The sequence below is a fragment of the Lepidochelys kempii genome, chromosome 4 (genome assembly GCF_965140265.1).
Source record: "Lepidochelys kempii isolate rLepKem1 chromosome 4, rLepKem1.hap2, whole genome shotgun sequence".
Lineage (NCBI taxonomy): Eukaryota > Metazoa > Chordata > Testudines > Cheloniidae > Lepidochelys > Lepidochelys kempii.
Window position 1 is genome coordinate 56,706,630 of NC_133259.1, and position 25,204 is coordinate 56,731,833.

The window sequence follows — 25,204 nt, forward strand, 5'->3', positions numbered from 1 at the left end:
TGCTTCTTTGAGCTGTTGTATATTGCCCTGTGAAATTACATAAACATGTTTTCTTCTCATACTTCCTGTCATTTTATAGTAATGTCCAAATTGTCTCTTCACCTGCTGCTAGTCTGACTGAATTGCACATTTCCAAGCATTGGGTCATTTTACTTGAAAATGAGAAAAATGGGAAAATTTTTGCTTTTGCTTTTTACCTCACAAGTTATTGTGGTTTTCCCTCACCTCCACCCCAAAATACAGCAAAACTCAAATGTTTTTTCTCTCCACTGGGGAAAAGCGACACTGACATTGAGCCATTGAATATAAAAATATATGATGCCATGTTCTGATTGTGGCTATATGTGCAGCTCCTCTATGCGTATCAAAACCAGAATATGATCATGTTTTATTATTTTCAAATCAATATTTACTGCCTTGATAGAGTGATTTTCATTGTCATTTTGTGTCTTTTGTGTCACAAGTAAAAGTAGGATATTTTTTAGTTTCAGAGAACAACTGTAATCATAAGAAAGGGCCGTACACAAAAGGCTGATTTCATAACTGATATACACATAGGTCATGTAAGCCTGTTAACTTCATTGAAATTGTATGGGGTGTAACTCTTCAATTAATTTAGTTCAAAATGTAGTGATTAGTACTAATATTTTCATTTTATGTTTTATTTATATTCTAGTAAAGCTCAGAATGTGCTAAGCAATGTCCACACACCCAAGAAGACAGGCCTTGAACCAAAGTTTTCAGTCTAAAACTTTATTCTGCTCAAACCTTTACATGAAAACAAAGGGTATACATTTCAAAAGCGCTTAAGTGATTGAGGTGCCAAATGTTTCATTTTCAAAAGTGACATAGGAGCCTCAGTCCTACTGAATGTCTTTTCATGGGACTCTGGGCTCTGAAATCATGACTGGGACTTGGGCACTTCGATCGCTTAGGTCATTTGAGGATTTTACGCCAAATTGTCTGGTATTTATGCTTATACTTATCATATTTTCCCTTTCAGTTTTTGGTGGTGATTGTTGCTTGTGCATTTACCCTTCTTCCTTTGTGTGTATGCTGAATAACTTCTCTCCTTAATGTCTTTCTCCTTTGTGTCAAATGAATGAGTGCAGTAAAGAGGGGTGGCCACTACTTCAGTGCTTTTTCTACAGCAAAATCCCCAGGTGAGCCATTATTATTATGGCTTTATCTCACCATTGTGCCTCTTACCTTTCCATTTACCCTTCTCTCCATATCCATGAATGTATTACAGTTTGCCACACACATTTTATGCTCTGGAAAACAAAAGCATGTTGGATCTATCCTACTTGTTACTGTAGGTCTTTGGGTGGGCGAGAGAGCGAGAGTGTGAGTGATGTTTGTAACTGCCAGACATCTACAGACAGTGCAGTAAAATTAGATTTATTAAGGTATAATTTAACTACATATAGAGAAGCATCTTTATAAGCTATGAATGTATATAGGCATTCTAGAGAGTGTGATAATGAGAAATTTTAACCAACACCACCAGAAAAGATTAGCTGGAGCTGAGTCACTGAGAATTACTGAAAATGTAGCTAAATTCACAATAATGTAGGACTGATTTGCTTCTAACTTACACCAGAACAAGTCAGGCCCTATATGTTTTCCAACTCTTTGTGAAGCAAATGAAATAAATGTAGTTTTTTTCTTGGATCTCTGCTATTTAAGGCTAAGTCCTAGATCTACAATCTGGCAATGTATTTATGTGGAAAAATGGGACACCATGTCCTTAAAAAAACCAGAAAAACCAACTACCTCCATTTCCCACGTAAATATATGTATTCTTAATTGGCAAGTGGCTTACAATATTGGACTACGCTGAAAATACAAATTTTAAAAATCTTTTAGTGTTGTTTAACAACCTCATATGCTAATGAATTGTGGCATTGTATATTCCATTTAAGGAACTGGGGAAAAGGAAATGTATTTATTTGTATTATAACTCTCACTCAAAATGTGCTTACTGCTCCCCCATATATATAGAAAGACACCAAACCCTTCTCCTAAAGTGCCTGCAACTGGAGAACTGATTTAGAAAGGAAAAGCTTTGTGTGTATGTGCAACAATCAGCGGCAAGTTACAAATACATCAAAGTATGACTGAGTCTTTTTATTGAGAATGTCAAAGGAAGGTTTTGCAGTTTTAACTGGCAGCTGCTTTCCTCCTTTTCCTTAAAGTCTGTCCGTGTGAGATCTCTACTTCTTGGGAGCTGAGGGGGCTCAGCCCCTCCCAGGATTGGGTCCTACGGGTCTGTCCTCACTACAGTTACAGCTATGTTCTAGCACTCATCCAGACTGGTTGCAGAAAACATGGTTGAGATCTATCCTCAGATCAGTCTCTTCTTGTGTTGTCTCCAGCACAATACCATGTAGCTACGAAACATCTCTGGGCAGCTGTCCTATACTGCCTCCGCAAGGGATTAGAGTCAGGGGAGAGCAGCATACAGAGCAACACCAGCAGCCCAGGGGGCAAGGTACTCTGGGATGTCTTTCTTCACAGATTGCTGGAAGGAAGGAAAACCAGTTGGCCAAACCATTGCACAGACCTGGTTAGGGGTCCTTTCCACACCTGAGTTTTATGAACGAGTTAGAGGGAGACAGCCATGTCCAGGCCTAGGCCTCTGACAATTATGGCCAGCTGTCACAGTGACTAACAGTGTTTACCATGTTGTGCATTTAGTGGTTTAGAGATAAATATGGTACTAACTGGTTACAAACCTATGTAAAAGTTATCACATAGGCAGGGCCTACCCAAACATACCATGGCAGGCACAAGATAGGGAGCTTCTGATGAACTATGTAAAATGAGTTTATGAATAAAAGTGACAATTTCTGCTCCTATAGCACTACTTAGTTGATTTCAGGCAGAATTCTCTAGACAACCTTCTTTTATGTTCTCAAGCTGTTTTTTTGTTTTTGTTTTTTGTTTTACCAGTAGAATTTTAAAATCAAAGTTCTTATATGGCTTTCCAGGAAGTACAATATAAAATAATAACTAACACTTAAGCCTTTTCATACAATTTACAAAGTTAACGAAGCATTATTCTCCCCATTTTACAGAAGGGATGTCTGAGACACACAGAGAGAGGAGATCTTCCAAAGAGCCTAAGGGACATTCAGTGGGACTTGTGTTCCATTTAGATGCTTTTGAAAATCTCCCTCAGAGTGACTTGTCCTTTATCATAAGGTGCTCAGTCCTGCTCTCATTAAAGCCAATTGTAAAACTTTCATTGATGTTAGCAGTGCAGGATCAACCCCTTAGTGAATCAATAGCAGAGCCAGGAATAGAACTGGGATGGTCATCAGATTCCAAGAAGACTGATTCCCTAGATAAATGGTGCTTCATTTTTAACCTAGCATCATGCACATTCAGGAGGATCATTTGTTAAGGCTGTGGAGCTGCTGTGTAATCACAGTAACCACTGAGATCACAACTATTCAAGCATTACAAAATAAAATAGAGCCTGTGTAGGAAGACTCCTCAATTCCCAGAGAAGTTCAGTATTGTATGTTGGCTGGCATTTGCACAGCAAAAAACAATGGTGGTGCTTAAAAGAGTAGTGCATAGCGAGATTAGAGAGATTCTTCACACATCTGAAAAAGTGTAGGTGGTTACTTGTGTTTCCATGGAAACAAAATGTCTTGTTGGCAGGTTTTTGCTTTTCTTAAAGGAGAAACTTCCTCCCACTGTGAAGCTTTCTTTCTTTTTTTTTTTTTTTTTTGCTGTTTAGTTCCCTGATCAGTTTTTCCTCTCCTCAGGCAAACAAGGATTGGATGCAGAAGCAATACATTGCATCATTTAATAGACTCCCTTGGTCAATCTTATGAATGACACCGATTTAGCCCTTTTTTTGGAAGAATGTAGGACCTGATCTAACTGCCCCTCAAGCCAATAGGAGTACAGTGGAGGTTTTATTAGGCCCTGAATAGTTAGAGGGGTTAAAATGGATAGATTCTTGACATCAGGGGTTGGGGGAGGGAGAATTTTTCTGTCCCCTGAGAATTTTCTAATTGATACTTATAGTAACTCCTTGAAAGTTCAAAAATGAAATGTTAACTTTTTTGAAAATATTTTTCCGACGCACAATACTCTATTATTAAGGATTCATTTGAGAACCTGTAGTCTAGTACTGTTTAGTCCCCCAAACACACACATTTTAATTTAAATGAAAACACAAATCATCAATAAAGTATTAAGTTGACTTTGTAAATGGGAAAGAGGGAAAGGGAGGTCAAATTTTGGAAACCTGAATTGTATCTCTCTAATATTTTGTTATGATATCACAATAAATTATGCAACTTAAAGATCCAATCCTGCAATCTTTGTGTACCCAAACCTCCCACTGGCAACGGGCAGACTGGCTCTCATGAAACTGGAATAGAAATGCAGTGTTTTGTATGTGCAAAGGGTGCAGCGAATTGCCAGCCAATGGGAGTTTGAGTGAGCAAAGGATACAGTACTGGACCTTATGATTCTTTCTGAGATTCTGGTGTTGGGCCTGTTTGGTCTTTATGTGAGTAAACTCAGGTAATACCTCAGAGAGGCACGTTATATTGCAACAGGCATTAGTGTTTTTATCTGTTAATAATCTTTTCTTCCTCTTGGTTGCCTTTGTTGCTCTGGACAGTCAATGGAACACCCAGCAGCCAGATATCCACTCCAAAATCTACCAAGTCCTCCAGCTCTTCACCAACCAGTCCGGGGAGCTTTCGTGGACTCAAGGTAGGTGTTGCACACCTGGATCTTTTGCAACAGAAACTGAAACTTTCATGCTTATAACCAAACCCTTATTAATTGGACAAAGTTCTAGGTGGTGCTCAAGAATAAAAATCAAAAGTATGTAGATACCCACAAGAAATCAAAAAACATTTCTAGTCCATAAGCCATTTTTGCTGGTTTAATTATTGAATTAAGTTGGGTGGGAGATTTGGGGTGAGATTCTGTGATGTCTGTTTCAGAGGTGCTGCACAGAACTCTGAGTCTATGGGAAGGGGGGCGCTGGTGGCTTTGAGCCATCTTTGTGCCTACTTGATCCCTCCCTTCCCATGCAACTTAGAAAGCCTAAAGCTACAGTAACCTCCCAGGGCTGCTCTATGGGCTGCAACACTGCATGCTGCTGCCCCACCCCTGACATGCCCCTCTCGCCCCCGGCATATTCTTCCTGCCCCTGGTATTAGGGCTTTCTCTGAGGGCAGCTGGCGGGCTTCTGCAGTGCCTGCACCAAGAGAATCATCCCCCAGTGAAACCATGGCTTTCCCTTTACCAGGGCTCTGACCCTGTTATCTTCTGTCTGGGGCTAGAATGGGTGGTGAGACTTTTTTGCTGCTGTCTTTTGTAGGAGAATTTTCTAGTGAATACATAAATTACAGCATTTCTCCAAGTTCACTAGAGGATTCACTCCCTGATCATTTCAAGTTGCAGCTCCTATTGTTGAAAATAATGGTTGTAAACAGGATGCATAATTTCATCAAAAATTGTCTCAATGTAGAGAGCATAGAAAGGACAGACCACAATTAGAGTGGTACTCAGGTTTGGGTTTTTTGACCTACTAATTATTATTGAATCTTTGTATATTTCAACTGCATATTGCACTGCTTTCTAGCAGGCTTCCCCAGTGAGCCTGCTAGAAAAGAATTTTGATTGACGTGATAAGTTCCAATATATTCTTAAACAGGGTGGATTTGATTTAAATCAAATTGATTTAAATCACTAGTCAGAAGACTCGCTTTAATCATGGTTTTCTACATAAAAGTGCATTCTTGTTGGTTGTTATAACCTTAATACATATTCTTCACAACTCAGAGATAGATGTAGGTTTCATTTCAGAAGGTACACACTAAACATTTTTAAAAGGTGATTTATTTTGAAAACTTTTCAGATGAGTTTTACAGCTATATCAGAAAATGAATGATTGTTTGGTTATTTCATTTACCAAAGGTAATAGAAGCAGATATTTATGAAGTCATTGGGAGGTGAACTATCTCCAATTCAACAGGTTAATCATTATTCTTTTTTCAAGGATTTTCTTGCCATGCTGTATTAGGCTGTGAATATCACCAGACAGACATTTAAGTTGTTTTATTTAACTAAAACAACAACCTTAAGTGTTCTGGATTTTTTTCTTCAACAGCAAGCATATAATATTTTAACAAAACAAGCATATGTCCCTCGCTTCTTACATTTATCTCCAGACTTCTTCTCCTTGTCCAGATCTATTCCGCCCCCAACAATCTTCTATTCATTGAACTTTTTGAAACTTTGCACTTTAGAGAGAGGTAAGGGATTGACTCTGTGTACACAAATTTTCAGAGGGACAATAGAGTTGAGGTCTGTTATTTCTCACCGCTATATATTATTATGTAAAAACATTTTTGCTGTTAACAAGCATGTTACCTCTGGAAACAGAAATCCACAGTTTGAGAACTGCGAAACTAAGCATCTCTGATGGTATCTTCTAGACTGAGCACCGAGTCCCATTGGGTAGATAGAAAGATTAACCTAAATAATCTATACAGAAGCCTGTGGAACCCCATAAAATTGGGTCCCTAATCCATGAACTATTGGAACTCCATTTACAAAACTTTTCTTAAACATTACATGACTATATTATCTCATACTAGAGAATTAGAATTTATAATCCCTATTCCATGAGGAGATATCTTTGAGCTGTAACGTATCTTAATTAAAACTATCTTTAGATAGGTTTTTTTTTTTTCCCCTCATAAAGCTTTTTATCCACCCTGGACTTAAACTACTTGGTTCTTGGTAGTAATTTTGATGTGCTTCTCTTGCACTGAGGCCACAGTGCTGAGCTATACTAGTTCCTCTTCACACACAGGCTTAGATTGATCTCTTGCTATGCAGTCTGTCTTGAAAAAACGGGGTGTGTGTGTGTGTGTGTGGGAGCAATAGCAGTTTTTACTTGTGAAAACATGAACTGTGTAACTTAAATCAGAATTTGGCTCAAAAAATCTCCAGTATTGTATGCCGAAGTTGCTTATGGTATAAACACCAATATTGGTGGAATTGAGGGTATCTTATTTATAAGATTTTTCGGCTCCTACATTTTAACAATTTCTTCTGCTTTATCTCATTTACCTCAACAAAATGACTAATGCAGAATTATAAATGACTATCCTGATTGCTTTTAAGAGAGACAATTTCTGATAGTAGCAAGCTATTTTTAATCAAGTGGAAAGTCCTTTCTCCCTTTCACTGTTAGTTTCACTCAAGTAGCTTCTGCAGTAATTTTCTATTTTTGACTTCAATTGATACTTGGTACTAATGGATTTTTCATGTCAAATAAGCCATGCATGCTCCATCAGAGAGTTGGAAAATGGCAAAAACAAACTAATCATCCAAAAAAGTATAAAATACCTACCAAAGTAGTAGCTACCTCTCATTTTTCCCACTGGTATGCAGCTATTCAGAAGTAGACTCCAGCTGTGTTTTGGTCACTAGAGAGATGGGTATGGTTAGCCGGTTCATCTTGAGGTCAATGCCAAAAGGAGTTAATGCATTCTGTCACAACACTTGTTTCTGTTTCTGGGATGCATTTCCAACACTTATCTATTCCTGGGAAGTACTCCAACAAGCATGCATGAGGGTCAAAGAATTGACATAAAAATCGTAAGAGGAATATTCGCAAAAAGAACAGGAGGACTTGTGGAACCTTAGAGACGAACCAATTTATTTGAGCATGAGCCTTCGTGAGCCACAGCTCACTTCACTGGACGCAGTTATACCTGTGCTTTTTAGGAAGCCGTTATATTTGTGGTGTTTGGTTTGACCTGTCCATCTATGAAAAAGAAAAAATCAATTTTATTATTTTGTAGGGCCTTTGTAGTCCTTACCTTATCCCACTGGTGATGTCCCCTTTTGCACACTGTGCTCTTACATGCACAGGCTGGCTTCCTGCACTTGTATAAAGCTGCAAGGAATTGCTGTCCAGGAAGTGACGGTAATTGCAGCTGAGAGAAAATGCAAATGTTGAAACCATGGAAGAACACTTATCACATTGAAGGCACAAGACGATATGCTGAGGGTTGGTTTGTTTGAAAAGTTAATGTTTTGGCTGCAGATTTAATTGTAGGCATGTGTATGATTATGTAGAATATTAACAGACAGAACTAAGAAGGTATTAAAAAAATTGCTGGTGGTTTTGTGTGAGTGCACGTGCAACAATTCATGCAATAGCTCTCATGAAATTCAAAGGGCAGTGTTCTCCTATTACACTTTCCTTTTTGTTTGTTTGTTTAAGGTTTTTAAAAACCAGACCCAAATGCTCATTCTAATCCACAGTTTTTTTAAAAAAAAAGAGAAGTTATGGTTACATCTGAATTCTGTACTGCTGATTGAGCTCCCCTTTTCAATGGCAATTGATATTCTGTATAGCAAATAAACTGTCATTTCTTTGATTAAAGTGGATAACAATTCTGGTAACCGTGTCTAGTGTTGCATAATTATTGGAGACAATTATGATGAGGTTGTTTTGTCTGGAAGAAGAGAACAAATCAGGGTTGATTTTCAACTTATTTAAATGATCATGCAGGAACAGCAGCTGCAAACACATTACCCTTGCAACACCAATATCTTCTCAACCTCCAGAGCAAAGTATATGGCGAATTAAGTACATGGCATATTTCAGCACAGGATTGAAGCTGGATAATAAATGCTAACGACCAGGGCAGCGCTTGAGTGATAATTCCAGACATCAGGGCAGAAAAATAGCAAATCATAGTGACTTTAGTGGCAATTTTTCTTTCTTGGTCACAGACCTTGACCCTTACATCATATTCTCTTCATGCCACTTTTCCTTCAAAGCAAAATGAAGAGTTGTTTCACTCCCCAAGGATTTCCCTCTCCTTCTCAGTGTACTGGATCCATGGAAATGGTACTCTCAGGGACAGAAAACCAATCACAGGAAACAAACTCTTGAAGGAAGAACAGCTTATCTTTTATAGAGGGGCTTTTTTCTGCCCTGATAAACTTTCATCCAGAATGTCATTGTGCTACTAATTCAGTGAGCAAACCGTCCAAATCAGGATGCTGTTGTAAGTCCCCATCCTGCAGTGTTTGTTCAGGCAAAACTTACACTGGAATCTGTGGGATGATATTGCAGTCAATAGGAATTGAACCTAAGTAAAGATTGCAGGATCGGGCCCTTTCACAAATAGGTGAATTTGTTCCTTGATTGAAGGAAGGTTACTGTGACGCGGTGGTTTTGTGAGGATGGGTTAGTGAATGGCTGGGGTACCCATGAAAACAACACATGCTATCACACACTACTGGATATTAATATGAGTTTTAACTAGGGCTGTCAAGCGATTAAAGAATAATAAATACCATTTATTTAAATATTTTTGGATGTCATTTTCCAGTATATTGGTTTCAATTACAGTAGAGTGCTCTCTTTATTTTTGATTACAAATATTTTCTGTAAAAAACAAAAAAAATAGTATTTTTCAATTTACCTCATAGAAGTACTGTAATGCAGTCTGTTTATCATGAAAGTTGAACTTACAAATGTAGAATTCTGTACAAAAAACCGCCAGCATTCAAAAACAAAACTTTAGAGCCTACATGTCCATTCAGTCCTACTTCTTGTTCAGCCAGTCACTCAGACAAGCAAGTTTGTTTACATTTTCAGGAGATAATGCTGCCAGCTTCTTGTTTACAATATCACCTGAAAGTGAGAACAGGCGTTCATGTGGCACTGTTGTAGCTGGTGTTGCAAGATATTTACGTTCCAGATGCACTAATGATTCATATGTCTCTTCATGCTTCAACCACCGTACCAGGGGACATGAGTCCACGCTGATGACAGGGTCTGTTTGATAACTATCCAAAGCTGAGCAGGCTGATGCATGTTCACTTTCATCATCCGAGTCAGATGCCAACAGGAGAAGGTTGATTTTCTTTTTTGGTGGTTTGGGTTCTGTAGTTTTCACATTGGAGTGTTGCTCTTCTAAGACTTCTGAAAGCATGCTCCACACCTCATCCCTCTCAGATTTTGGAATGCACTTCAGATTCTTAAATCTTGGGTCGAGTGCTGTAGCTATCTTTAGAAATCTCACATTGGTACCTTCTTTGCGTTTTGTCAATTAAAGTGTTCTTAAAACAAACAAACATGTGCTGGGTCATTATCTGAGACTGCTATAACATTAAATATATGGCAGAATGCGGGTAAAACAGAGCAGAAGACCTACTATTCTCCCCCAAGGAGCTCAGTCAAAATATAATTAATGCATATTTTTAACAAACGTCATCAGCATGGAAGCATGTCCTCTCAAATGGTGGCCGAAGCATGAAGGAGCATATGAATGTTTAGCATATCTGGCACATAAATTCTGGCTAGAAAAGTGCCATGTGAATGCCTCTTCTCACTTTCAGGTGACTTAAATAAGACGAGGGCAGCATTATCTCCTGTAAATGTAAACAAATTTGTTTGTCTTAGCGACTGGCTGAATAAGAAGTAGAACTGAGTGGACTTATCGGCTCTAAAGTTTTACATTGTTTTTTGTTTTTGAGTGTATTATGTAGCTATCTACATTTGTAAGTTGCACTTTCACGATAAAGAGATTGCACTACAGTATTTGTATGATGTGAATTGAAAAATATTTCTTCATATTATTTTTATTACAAATATTTGCATTGTAAAATTGATAAAAGTGAGCATTGTACACTTCGTATTCTGTGTTGTAATTTAAATCAATATATTTGAAAATGTAGAAACATCCAAAAATATTTAATAAATTTCAATTGGTATTCTGTTTATCAGTGTGATTAAAACAGCAATTAATAGTGATTAATTTTTAAAAGCATGATTACTTTTTTTGTTAGTTGTGTCAGTTAACTGTGATTAATCGACAGCCCTAGTTTTAATCAAACCTCTGAACTTTTTGCACATCACTAGAAGTTCAGTTTACCAGGGACGGGAGAGTGTTGTTGCAGGCCCTGCATTTTGAAATGAAAGGTAGTAATTGCGGGCACCAAATGGAAGATCATTGTGCATAATGTGAGAGTTGGGGAGAGGCTTACTTTATCTTTTCAGCATAGATGCTGATTTGCTGAGTCATTCAGAAATTTGACAGTCAAACAAACCATGATAGTGTCTTGGATAATGCAGGATGACTTAACAAGGAGGACAGTGTTCTTTTTTAGTCTTCTGTAAGTTGATGACTGACAGTTGAAAAGTGCAACTCTTCTCGTTGGCATCTCCAGTGACCCAGATCTATAATGCTCTTAAAATACATGTTTTCTCCTTGGCTCCAGCAGATCCACTATATCTGCTGCTACTAAAGAGCACTGCACCATTTTTTTTTTAAAAAAAAAAGCAAACTCCCAATTTGAAAGGGTTAATCAAATCTGTCAGAAACATTCGTTTAGGGAAAAAGTGGAATAAAGTACTTAACATTATGAGATTTTTAAGCTTGGTCTCAGACTTTCCAATGCTCCCTTATGTGTGTTTGTTTGGTTATTAATAGACATCAGGATTTGTGAAGTGTTTTTGAAACTCATCTCAGACTGGTTAATTCAGCTAAAATGTTTCATTTTCTGTCTGACACTTAAAACTGTTCTTACAATCCATATGGTGAAAACCATGGTAGCAAACTGGTTTAGGTGATTGGTGTGTCCAGCAGATGTTTTGTGTCTCTCTTCTGAAATTAAGGTCCGTAAAACCCAGCCTTGCTTCGTAAATTTCTGTAAATAAACAGGCTTTAACTTTGAGGGATAGTTTTGGAAACTGGATTAAGCAACTAAATAGCACTGTGCTCTAGTGTGTGTGTGTGTGTGTGTGTGTGTGTGTGTGTGTGTTTCAATGTGTTGAGACCAAATGACTACGGTCAAAGGGCATTATGGCCCTCATTCAGCAAATCACTTATGTGCATGCTTAACTCATTGACACCAGTGGGACTAGTCTCATGCTTAAAGTTAAGAATGCACTTACGTGATTTGCTGGATCAGAGCCTATATTCTTCTGGGGTTAATTTTTTTTAAATTTTCCTTTAATCATGCTAGCATGTTCAATTTTAAAAATATATACTTCCACAAAGTTTATCATTTTATCCTAGTGAAATAAAAATAATAGAGCTTGTGAGAGGAATCCTTAGACACTGCCTTCAGATATTTACATTTAGATAGAAAGATTTAGCCTGTCTGTGCTAGAAAGGGAAACATGAGCTTGATACTTAGTGTAAAGCCCATTTACAGCTATCATAGATGGGATCGGAATGCTGAACGCTCTTGCTGAAGAGATTTTTGAGCTGCATGACAGTAATGTGAGTAAAAAGAAAAAGAGTACTTGTGGCACCTTAAAGACTAACATTTATTTGAGCATAAGCTTTCGTCTGATGCATTCAGTGGAAAATACAGTGGGGAGATTTATATACACAGAGAACATGAAACAATGGGTGTTACCAATGCTTTAAATTGCCCACCTTGATTATCACTACAAAAGATCTCCCCCCGCCCCGCCCCCCCCCCCCCCCCCCGCTCTCCTGCTGGTAATAGCTCACCTTACCTGATCACTCTCGTTACAGTGTGTATGGTAACACCCATTGTTTCATGTTCTCTGTGTATATAAATCTCTCCACTGTATTTTCCACTGAATGCATCCTTTGAAGTGAGCTGTAGTTCATGAAAGCTTATGCTCAAATAAATTTGTTCGTCTCTAAGGTGCAACAAGTACTCCTTTTCTTTTGGCGGATACAGACTAACACGGCTGCTACTCTGAAACCTGAGTAATGTCAGTGTAGTTCTTCAACATTTCTAATGCAGCCCAGCCAAGTACTCGACATTACAGTAGAAAGTGAAGAACTTAATATTTAGTGCACCAGCCAAATGTGGGACTGCTGGGTCCCATTTATATCAGGCTATCTCCCACTGAGTTAATGATGAGAACCTGAAATAAGCAGAAGACCAAACAAAAATAATGGAGTCTTTCACTGTAGCATGGGCTTCTGGGACAAGAACTGCAATGAGTGAGCAAATATAAAGCAATATGTCAGTGACAGTGAGGATTTTGTCCTGGGACTGTCCTGGCTCAGAGCCTCAGGTTTTTTTTTTAGTCTTGTCCAATGAATCAAAATGGATTAGAGCTTAAGTGTGCAATAGGCTTTATTATTATTATTTTTTAAAGTGGGAAAACCTAAAATAACACTATGGTGGCTATTTCACTGCCCCTTTTTAGCACCATGCTTCCATATGCATATGTTCAGTCATGGTGGTTATCTTGTCACCTTCTGTCATGATGAAGACGTTCTTGTAATCCTCAGACACTCCCTCATAGCCTTTAACAAATGAGCCTCCTACAGTGCCATACTACATATTGTCTATTTCAATATTCTATTTCATATCTATCACACTATATATGCCAAAAGTTAAAATAGTCAAATTCAAATAGTTGGCCACCAACTAGACCATGCTTTCCACTGACTATTAGGTGGGTAGCCCTCACAGACATTAAACATCTAGTTGGAATAGATACATCTTCGCCTAAAAGCTGCTGAATTAAGGCTGACTCATCCCTGGAGGGAACAAATTCTAGAGATGAGGACTCTTCATAGAGAATGCTTTATTGAGCAACCTGTAGGTGCATTATAGCCATTTTCTAGTCACTTCATGTAGCCATGTAGGGGAATTAAATATAGGAATAATATTCCAGATCCTCAGCTGCATAGTGAAGACCTTATCACTCATTTCTGTTCAAGACAGCATCCAATTTACATGTCGTGTTCAAGTTTAAAGTAAACACCTTCGTTTCTAACACCGTAAAGAAAAGTTGATGCGTCAGTGAGACGTATATAAAATTGCAGTACTTTTCTCATAGCCTCTTTCGAGAAAATCTAAACTTGGTTTTGTTTTCTGGGTGAGGGCAAGGGGAGAGAAAAGAAGGGTTTGGGGTTTTTTTTCATCTCATCAGCAGGTATCTGCTCATCTTATCCCACATATTCTCTTGTTGGAGTGACTGACTGCATAAGAGACCTATATCCAGAATTAGATATTTACCCATAACTGGGTATGGAAAAAGTTGTGAGGGAGGGGCTATGGAAGTAGTGATAGGTAATTTCATTGCAGCTGTCTGGCCCTCTTGTAATTCTGTAAGTCTTATTTTGGGTTATCTCAATGGTACCTGGCCAGGTTTAAAACAGCTTTATGAAGTACCACTGACTTTTTTTGTCACTCCCATCGTGTTCTGTCCTTGTATTGCTGTGGTAGTCATGCAGTTGACTGTTTGAAAGAGTGTGGGGAACACTTATGTCTTTGGAAAAGCCCAGTGCTTGTCTTCACAAAGATGCTTCCTTTCCTTTATAGAAATAATATATTTAAACTCATTAAGAAGCAGATTGAAGAATATCAAGAACTGTGTAGTCTTACAGACAACCTCAAAACAATATCAGCTTATGGGAATCAGAGGGTTCCTCTTAGGTCTTTTGGAAACATTCACCATTTCACCATAATAATTTTTATGGCATGGCTGCTGCCAGGGAAGGGAAAAGGATTTCTTACAATGTAAATTAAATGTTGTTCTTTGTACAGTATTTCTTATGAAATACTGTTAGCAGATTTATGATGACATTGTAATACAAATTATAAACTGTAAAGATGCAAACCACATCCAATTCCACGTGACTCACTTGTCTCCTGGCTACTGCAAATTATTATTTTAAATTTCTAGAGCCACTTCTTATGGACTTACACAGTGGAACTATTCACTGTAATATAGTACATAGAATGTAATCAAATGATTTCACTAGCATTAATTTGCCGCAGACTATAACTGTCAGTATTATTAACTCAGCTGCAAATGTAGTCATAATGCAATTGTATAGTGTAGTGGCTTACTAAACACTTTCTGTACAAGATTTCCTTAGGGATGAACTTAGTGGTGCAGAAATAGTACTGTATGCTGTGGGTCCTATCTCTCTCTAATAAATATTTTACTGTTATAAGCTTAATTTTTCTGAGTCTTCAGTTAATTTAAAATTTCAGGTGATAAGCTACAAGATGTGACCAAAAGTGACAGGTTTTTGGGAAGCTGCTGTATTAGAAAAGAAATTAGTTCCTTTAAGTTAGTTTTAAAATGAGGTTTCCCATGCTTTGTACACAGTACTGGTTTCTTTTGGATGGAGGTCTCTCTCTTGACATTAATGAATGACTGGGAATTTGATTGATGGCGAGATAGGTTAGTCATGCCATACTCTTTAGGCTAAATTTAATGTGTTCATTGCATCTTGTCACACTGAGCAACAAAATACATGCTTTAAATTCACAGGCAGATCTGCCATGAGTGTCCTTGTTGCAAAGCCATATATCAGAATGTCACCCAACTTCTCCAGCTTTGTCAAACAGCCACTATAAAATAATTCCATATACAGAACAGCATGTTGGATGTTTGTGAAGCTGTGGAAAATTAATACTCTTCCACAGAGGTTTTGGTTTTGCACATTTCTGCCTGACGAACCTAAAATGTTAGTTGGACAGGGTTATGATTTTTAGAACAGATTTTGTGGTGTGGTTTGTTTTTTGACAGTATAAGTAATACTATATTTGACTAGTTTTGTAAATTGTGTATTTGTTGTAAAGTGTCTTCTGTGTGTCACTGAATGCTCTGTTGCTTTGGTTTAGTGTTGATTTTGCTCTGGATGTTATGTGAAAACATGAATTGAGGATGCGACTTCAGGAAGGCAGAGGTGAAGATTGCTAAACTGCACAAAAAAAGAAAAGTGCTAACTGTCACTGTGCCTCAGTGGGTCACAGCTGAGAATACCAGACTCAGGACAAACTGCTGAGAAATAGGACAGACTCACCCCTCATCTGGTGGTTATTCTAAACCTCTGTCTTACTACACTGGTTAACAGCAAGTCATAAATGCAGTCTCCTTAGGCATTCCAGCCCTTGCTTCACCACCCAGCCACTGAACTTTATGATGAGTAGTTACTGAAAACTAATTTCATCAAACAAAGGGTTCTTCTGGTCTCAAAAGATCAGCTACATACTCCCAGCACTAGGGTAGCCATGTGTCTGGTTTTTGACCAGAACACCCGGTCGAAAAGGGACCCTGGCAGCTCTGGTAAGCACTGCTGGCTGGGCCATTGACTGTCCTGTTGGTGGCATGGCGCAGCAGGGCAGGCAGGCTCCCGGGAAGCAGCCAGCATGTTCCCCCCTCCGGCTCTTATGTGTAGGGGCAGCAAGAGGGCTCCGCATGCTGCTCCCACCCCAAGCACTGTCCCCGCAGCTCCCATTGGCCAGGAGCTGCGGGGGTGGCACCTGCTGACAGGGCAGCGCACACAGCCACCTGGCCATGCCTCTGCATAGGAGCTGCAGGGGGGATATGCCGCTGCTTCCAAGAGCTGCTTGAACTAAGCGCCACTCGGAGCCTGCACTCCTGACCCCCTCCCGGGCCTCAACCCCCTGCCCCAGCCCTGAACCCCCTCCTACCTTCCAAACCCCTCAGTCCCAGCCTAGAGCACCCTCCTGCACCTCAAACCCCTCATCTCCAGCCACCCCAGAACCTGAACCTCCAGCCAGAGCCCTCACAACCCCCCGAACCCCTAGCCTGGAGCCCCCTCCTGCACTCTGAACTCCTCAGCCCGGAGCCCCCTTCTATACTCCAAATCCCTCATCCCCAGCCCCACATCAGAGCCTGCACCCCCATCTGCAGCCCTCACCTCCCCACACAACTCCTTGACCCAGCTTGGAGCCCCCTCCTCACCCTGAACCCGTTATTTCTGGCCCCACACCGGAACTCACACACCCAGCCCAGAGCCCCCTTCCATAGTCCTAACCCTCGGCTCCACCCCAAGCTGGAGCTCCTCCTGCACCCCAACCCCTTCATCCCTGGCCCTACCCCAGAGCTCGCACCCCAACCCACTGCGTCAGCCTGGAGCCCTCTCCCACACTCTGAACTCCTCATTTCTGGCCCCACCCTGGAGCCCGCACCCCTAACCAGAGGCCTCACCCCCTCCCACACCTCAGTCCCCTGAGCCAGCCTGCTGAAAATGAGCGAGTGAAGGAGGGGACAGCGAGCGACAGAGAGGGGAATGGAGTGAGCAGGGGCAGAGCCTCGGAGAAGGGGCAGGACATGGGCTGGGCCTTGGAGGAGAGGCGGGGCAGAGGGTGAGGCAAGGGTGTTCGGTTTTGTGCGAGTAGAAAGTTGGCAACCCTAGCCAGTGCATAGCCAATATTTATAACTTCAGATACAAAAATGAGCCATGCATATCAACAGGATAATTATATTTAGTATATCATAACTTTGCCATTGACACCTTACAGGATATACTTTGTACAAGATGTGTTGCAATTGTTTAAATGGCAATATTAATGGCCATATCTCAATCATACAGCATCACACTAACGTACGGTACTTTTAACTAAAAGCAGAAGTCATCATTAGATACAGGAATGGAGCCTAGAGTCTAAAGTGTTGGATGTATTCACAATTTTTAAGAGAGCCAAGATATTTCTACTCTTTTAGTTAGCAGCATAAGATTAAGCTACTGCATGGTCACCGTAGAAACTAGAGCCAAATTCTGCCTTTCAGTATGAATTCTTTGACAGGTGTTGCAGAAATTGGAGATCAGAATAGAGTCCTCTGGGCCAAATCCTTCTCCTCAGAGCATGGTCCATGTGATTGCACTGTGTAAGGGGAACAAGAAGTGGGGAGTTTGTGTGGGCTGGGAGTAGATGAGGATTTCTTCCCATTTCCAGGCTGCAAAACGATAATATATCCACTATATTAACTAATATAGTCTCAGAGTTACAGGACCCTGCAGTAGTTTCTGTGCCTGTTTTTTCCCTTATTACATAGGGAATGGCTGGTAGACTGGTGAGTCTTCTTGCAAGTCCAGTGTCCTGACTCTTCACCCATTTCACCTCCAAAATCTCCATGTGCATTGTGGTGCAGGGAGTGCTTATGGAGCTATGCCTGCCAGCTTAATTTGGGTAGCTGGCTGCTGGAATTGTCCCTAAACTCTTCACAGAATAGAAAAATAGCTTCCTAATCTGTGACAGTTTTAAAAAAAATAATCTCTTTAACAAGACTGCCCGCAGTATAGCTATTCTATCATTTTGCTGGATAAAAAGAAATTCAAGGGATATTGCAAATGCTGGTCATCCTAAAACATAAATGTAGTTGCTCTGCTTTGTAAGTATATGCACATAGACTATCTGCTTATGTCCCTTCTCTTCTTCATCAACTTAGTGTCTGGGAAGCATTGAGGAATTGTTTCCCTACCTCACCAGAACGCTGCAAGGATTATTACCCCAATTTTACTGCTGAGGAATTGAGGCACAGAGGATCTGATCCACAACACACAAACTCCCATTGATTTCAGTGGGTATTGGATTAGGTCTAAAGAAGTTATGACTTGCCCAAAGTCATGCAGTAAGTGTGGCAGAGCTGGAGCTAAAACCCTGAGTCCTAGTCTAGTGCCTTAATCACAGACACCACCATCCTTCCTCTTGCCTTTCCACTATTCTTGCCTGCATCTTTCTAGCCCAGTTCACTAGAGAGTAAGATTCTAGTACACTTCACTATCCTGCCTCTCACAAGGATGAAGCAGTCTAGAATTGTGGATTGGAGGATGTGCTATTTTCGCCTATTATCACTTATTCAATGACATCTTTGAATCATAACCAAAAGAGAGATTAGATATTTTTGCTGATGACTCACTTCGCAGTTGTACAAAGGTGGCTCAACGTTGTTATCCCCATTTTACGTTTGGAGAAGCTGTGGTTAAGTGACTGACTGAATTACGATCTTCTGTCAGTGACATAAACAGGACACCTGGATTCAGTTCCTAACTCCTTTATAGCAACTAGATAATGCTGCTTTCATTATGAATTAACTTATGCTGTTTAAAAGTTGTTATTAGGAAGTGGTAACTATCCAGTTGCTGCTGACACTGTCTGACAAGCAGCATTGTTTCTGCGGCTTCATAAAATTAAGTTGCACTGTATCTAGTTACTTTAGCTGTTTTGTACCTTTAGCACTTTAGCACTTTTTTGGCACTTTAGATGCCACTGGAAACTTGAGCACTTATTAGCATTATGTGAGACTTTAACAAAATCTTTCTGACAATAGTGTTAATGACTTAAAATATTCAGTAATGTAACAAGATAATGTTAGCTGAACTTGAAAATGCTGCACTTGCATTCCCAGGTGTTGTGCAAAGCCTTGTTTCAGCAGATACTGAGCTTCAGGCAGAGAAGCATTTTAATCCTTTGTGGTGAATGGTGAGAACTGTATTAACTCATGAAATAAGCAAGGAAAAGAGCCCCAGGGAACAGGTAGAAGTGTCTTGTAAAGAAGGAAGGAAGGTGCTTTTAAATACCTATTAATAGAGCACCATATGTTTTGAACTGAAATGGGAAGAGGTACATAGAACATTTTCACTGTTCAATTGCTTTCAGTTTATTCATTGCACAAGTCCCTGCCCCCTTTTACAATAACACTGCACTGCTTTATATATCACTGTGTGATGTGAGGAAAGAACTTTTCTTAATTAGTTGTGAAGATCCTGTTAACATATAGTACCTGTAAAAGGGAGTTACTTTGGGAAATGTCATCTTGTCTGAATTTCTCCTTAAAAATTTGTTTACTCTTTATTTTTATATATAATAGTTATTAAAATCTGCATTGTACAGCTGGGATGCAGAACAGTTATCTGACTTCAGTTTCTCTGAATTCTAAGCATTCACTTCAGTGACAGTATAAAAAAACCACCACTAAATTTAAAGCTAATTTTAGTGTTCGTAGAGGTGCCAGACTGCCAGCCCTAGATATCGAAGTTCTCCTTTTAGACATAGAAATTAGTGGTGGCAATGGAAGCCTCCATACACCACCCTCCCAGCATGCCTCAGTGCTAATCTAAAGAGACTATGCATCAGGGTGAGAGGGAAATTCTATTAATGAAACTACAAACAGTACCAGTTGTGATGGTGGATTTTAGGTTATGGCCTGAGACCACCAATTCGTTGTGTATTGGCCTCTGAACTATGTGTAGTAATGACTCTTGGCTACTACTGGTTTTGAATCTGGCTTAGATGTGAAAATTTTTGTAGTCCTTACTGGTCCCTTGGTTTGGGGGAGGATGGAATTTCCCTTCCCACACTAACTCCATAAAGCCCAAGTATCACTTCACAAAAGTAGAAAGAATGTCCCTCACAGTGATTATTCCCAGTGAAATAACTGGTGTGACTCCTCGCACAAACAGGGCCTCAGGACTGGGATCCCAGTTGTTAAGGGCAGCCCTAGTGCAAGATAACAATGTTGAATAAGTATAAAAAATTAATATATATAAAAATTAAATTGAGGGAAGATAAGACTCGTTTTCTTGTTATTCATTTTACTAACTTTAGTAACTTTCGTAACTCAGAAATAATGGACTTATGCATATTTCCATAGATTCCTCCACACTGTGGCTCTTCTTCCAATGTCAATGGTGTGCCTGAACTATTCCATTGCATAAGTCTTGAAGGTAAGCACTTAAACCGCTGTTTGTTTGCTACTAACCTTCACAAACTTTGTTCACATTTCAGTGACTTGTTAGCTCAGTGATACTAGACAACTGCTAGCACTCTGTCAGATTTTAATCTTAGATCAGGGGTGGGCAAACTTTTTGGCCTGAGGGCCACATCAGGGTGCGAAACTGTATAGAGGGCCGGGTAGGGAAGGCTGTGCCTCCCCAAACAGCCTGCCCCCTCCCACTCTTCACCCCCTTACCATGCAGCTCAGAGCAGCAGGAGGTCGCAGCCCCACTGCCCGGCCAGAGCCAGCCACACTGCCAGCGTGGCTGCAGAGGAGGGGGGACAGCAGGGGAGGGGCTGGGGGCTAGCATCCCCATCCAGGAGCTCAAGGGCCGGGCAGGATTGTCCTGCAGGCTGGATGTGGCCTGTGGGACGTAGTTTGCCCACCTCTGTCTTAAATCCTTGACATTCCTTACTTGGTACTGAATGTTGGATTCAGTACTAGGTACTGAATGTTCGTTACTGCACTTGCTATATCAAATCTGTACAGTGAGAGAGATGAATTTGATTTTCAATTTTATTGATGCTTTACCAAATGGTAGCAGACTTTTAGACCTTATAGGTCAGTTTCCCATTGGAAGACAAATCAATGTCCAGCTATTGTCACAGTGTTTATTTACAAAATGTACCTACACTCTGTTTCCTTTAACAAAATGTACGTAGGCAAATCCCTCTTTCAGAACTGTGAGCTGAAGCACCACTGTCTTCTTACAAAGAGGTAGCTGTCTTGAGCCTCTTTCTCTTCTGAGTTCCCCTGGAATCTCACTGCCCAAAACATTATTGGCTCAGCTCCCTGGAATTTAGATTAGAGGATTTGGATTAGAGGGAACCTGGGAAACCCTCTAATCCAAAGCTAGATCACAACCCCAAAGCTACGTCTTGCAATATGGCCTGGCCATTTATCCTTCTTTTATGCTGTTATGCAACCCACACACAGGAATTTCGGAAAAGGTTTCACTGTCCAGAACATGCTTTAATCCACACAGTCCCATTAACGACTGCCTGGATACAGAGAGAGTTTCATCCTGAGTTTAACCTCAACAACTCAAAACGTGCATGCCATAGCAATATCTTCATTAATACACTCCTCTTATAACTTGATTTAATATGTTACAAGTGGCAGCTCTGGTCTAAAATTTTTTTTATATATTGACTTCAGGATTGAGGCCCCCTTTACAAGAAGATTTCTTTGTTTCTAAAGATCTGACCTTCGGTATTCAACCTGCCAGCATTCAAGGTTTTTCACCCAGTCCATCTTTATAGCATTATACTAGTCCATATTTATAATCATCTCCTTGCTCCCAAGCAACATTATCCCCAGCAGCAGCTTCACCAGTCATTCTGGAGAAAGCTGTAGGGTGCAAAACAAATATAAAACCCTGCTCTTCAGTCAAATCCCAGTGGGCACTTTAGAGTGATACAGTCAGCCCATTAATGGAAATTATGAACATTGTGTCTATGGTGACCCCTCCAAAGTAAGGTGTTTGCAGTTGAACTGGAACTGTAGGTTTCCTCATGATAGCCCATTTTGCTGCAAGTGGAGCCTATCAGACCAGCCAGCCCACCTATTCTAAACTTACCTTTTTAGTTCTGTAGGAGATCATCTTATGGATAAATCTCTGTGACCATTGTGGGGACTTTATTAATCTTTTTGTTTTTTATTACAAAATAATCTGTTGAGAATAGGGAGGCTAGTAAAGCATTGATGATCTTGTTCCTACAAAAATACTTGCAAATTGATGTCTCTTTATGTGTGTGAAAGAGTGGCTGTAGCCAGGGTGGGAGAGCAAGGTAAGAAACTTAATAAAGAACAGTGTTTTAAGGCCATGATCTTGTTTGTTCATACTTTACTTGAAGTCTATTTCCAGTGTAGACAGAAGTGTTGGCTATGATCTAAAACTAGTTCTTGTCTCCCTTTAATAAAGCGATTAAGTCTTTAAAGTGGGATGACACTATTATACTGTAGAATTAACTGGTTTTAAGGAAAGATACAATGTTATTAAAAAAACCCTAACATTAGCAGTTATAAAACTTATCTGAAGTTTGGCACTATGACAAGAAATTTCGTACATAGAATTTCAGTGCCAAATTTTCTAGACGTCTGGGACCAGAGTTGCTCTTTAATGAAACAAATCAAAGACGATGAGATCCATAGGCAATATTGTCAGTAAAATGTAATGTCTCTTAAATGTTTTTGGTTTAATTGTAATACACAAGAAAAGTGTAATAGCAGTCTTCAGTATTTGGTTGGATATGTTGTTGCACCTTAGAAAAAGTCTTGCATAGGTGGTTTAGCCAAGAGACTTGTATGATAGCTGCTGTCTGTGCTAAGCAAGAAGGAGTCAAGAGTTGAGTTCAATTTTTTTATGGTATAAGAAGGGCCTCAAACAACACAAAATATGTTTCATAAGTCATCTGAAATTTTCCTCATTAGTTAAATACATAAATAGTTGTCTTTTTTCATTACCAAATTTCTACAGTTTTTCATGAATTATAATTCCGTTCCTTTTGAGCATGAAAAAAGGAAAATGCCAATGAAAGATAAGATATTTTAAAACGAAAGCCCTCTTAATAAAAAGCTAAACGTGTCAGGACATAGCTGGAGTTAAACATTTAACTAGAATTTCTGTCACCTTTGGGATTTGTCAACATAGAAATGATAATATATTAATGTTTTTCCTATATGTTAACGAGGACAAGAAGGTCACACAGCTCTGATTAAGCTTTACCAGTTCTTTTTGCTGTTTTGAAATAAAAACAAAGGGACAAACTGTAATGAACACAGTTTATTTTTACATTCCTATTTTGTATCCAGGAATATATACACTGTACTCTTGAAGTCTGTGGGGATATGCCACATTGCTGATGTCTCTCTCCACCTTACATTATTGTCCTTGCTGTTTGTGCAGGTGTGAATGGAAACAAGTGCTCAGGGTCATCCACTATTCTTGAGAAATACAGAGTGGGAAAGGTGATTGGTGATGGCAATTTTGCTGTAGTAAAGGAGTGCGTAGAACGGTAAGCAAGGAAGTTTTTTAGCTATTTTTCAGTTCTATTTCTTGTAAGCTGTTGATTTAATTAAACAAAATCCAGTGTGTACGTCTGAGACAGTGTGTGTGTATATGTAGAAAATGTACACAGGTGTACATAGTATAAATGTATGGCATAACAAAAAAAATTCACAAAAAGTCATGATAGTGCAAAAATGAGAAATAAATATGTCATCTTCTTCTTTGAGCGATTGCTCATGTCCATTCAACTTAGGTGTGTGTGCTCGCCATGTGCACTGGTGCTGGAAGTTTTTCTCTCAGCAATATCTGTAGGGGACCGGCTCTGGCACCCCCTGGAGTGGTGCGTATATGCCGCGGCATATAGGGCACTGCCGACCCCCTTCACCCTTAGTTCCCTCTTGCTGCCATTGATGGTGCATGGAACTGGTGCTGCTTCAGCTAGAGCTGTTGCTTTTCGTTCATTTGAATGCATTTGCCTCTTGCAAATATTACTGTATTTGGTTTCCCTCTAGTTTAGTTCAACCTATTTGTTAAGTTAGAGACTTAGTAGGTCCCTAAAGGGACTTCACCTCGGGATGGGGCATGCCCTGGTCCCCAGGCTTTAAATCCTGCGATTGCTGTAAAAGGCCCATGCCCATTAGCGATCCACATAATAGTTGTTTACGGTGCTTGAGCGAAGGTCACATTAGTGATAAGTGCAAAATCTTCAAGCTCGGGATGAAGAAAGAGCATGCCATTCATTTGAAGGCACTCCTGATACAGTCTGCCCTTACCCTGATGCTGGAGCAGTGCTCCGATTCGGCACTGAGCACTGTGGCCTCGGTGCGCAGTGCCCCGCTGGTATTGTCTACGAGCTGGCTCCAGTCTCGTTCCGTGGCCCCAGCCAATAAGCCCAGGAAGATGGGGCAAAGAAGGTCTCCAGCTTCCTGCGAGGGAAAGGACAAGTCTGGGGTGGACCAAGGCCCTGTCTCTGGTCCCTCTTCACCCCCTTGGGGATCCGGGCTTCAGCTCAGGTTGAGCGGTGTAGCCCAGCCCGCTCCCCGCCAGCTATCCCAGATAGCGGCAGAGGTCCTCGTTATCTCTGAGTGCCGTCCAAAGCGAAAGCCCTCAAAGCGGCACAAGACATTATGTCCCTCCCAGTGCTGCCCACTCCAGCCCCTGTGGGGTCCTGGCTCCAAGGTAAACTGGCGTTGGGACTACCACAGTCTCCACCTTTCTGGCGGCATTCCCTGTCGCAGGAGACATCCCACCAACAGTCGCCCTCTCGCAGCTGACACGCTTCTGACCATGATAGGCAGAAGCTTCATAGCTCCATCCAGTCTCCGGACCTAGGACAAAGGCAGAGAGGCTCAAGGCGTGTCTTGCTGGTAACCGGGCACGGACTCTGGAGGCATGCGCCCCCCGGTGCCTGGAATCTCCGCGGCACCAGTACTGCTCCAGGGACAGGTCGAGGGACCGATGATGCCAATCCCCCAGGGTGGTGTCACTGCATGCGGTTACATTTTCATGACGCCAAGCCCACTCTAGTTCCCAATCCTGCTCCACATCCCGGTACCATTCATTAAGCTTGAGGCATAGATCGCTGGCCCGGGGCCATCGTGGCTCCACCGAGCGCCACTGGTCACTGAGGCCCCGATTCA

At 40.5% G+C, this 25,204-nt stretch overlaps 1 protein-coding gene across 3 annotated transcripts in view; it reads left to right on the top strand.

The window, feature by feature from the left end:
- The window catches only part of DCLK2 (doublecortin like kinase 2), a 146,617-nt gene that overhangs the window by 76,037 nt on the left and 45,376 nt on the right, over nucleotides 1–25,204 (top strand). Inside the window, exons 5-8 of one of the 3 annotated variants that reach the window (XM_073341326.1) lie at nucleotides 1,113–1,163; nucleotides 4,649–4,743; nucleotides 20,432–20,504; nucleotides 23,463–23,571. In XM_073341326.1, coding sequence (XP_073197427.1) covers nucleotides 1,113–1,163; nucleotides 4,649–4,743; nucleotides 20,432–20,504; nucleotides 23,463–23,571 — 328 coding nt within the window. Of the gene's footprint in view, nucleotides 1–1,112; nucleotides 1,164–4,648; nucleotides 4,744–18,226; nucleotides 18,320–20,431; nucleotides 20,505–23,462; nucleotides 23,572–25,204 lie in introns of those variants that run through there. The other 2 variants (XM_073341328.1, XM_073341327.1) reach the window with 2 other exon arrangements.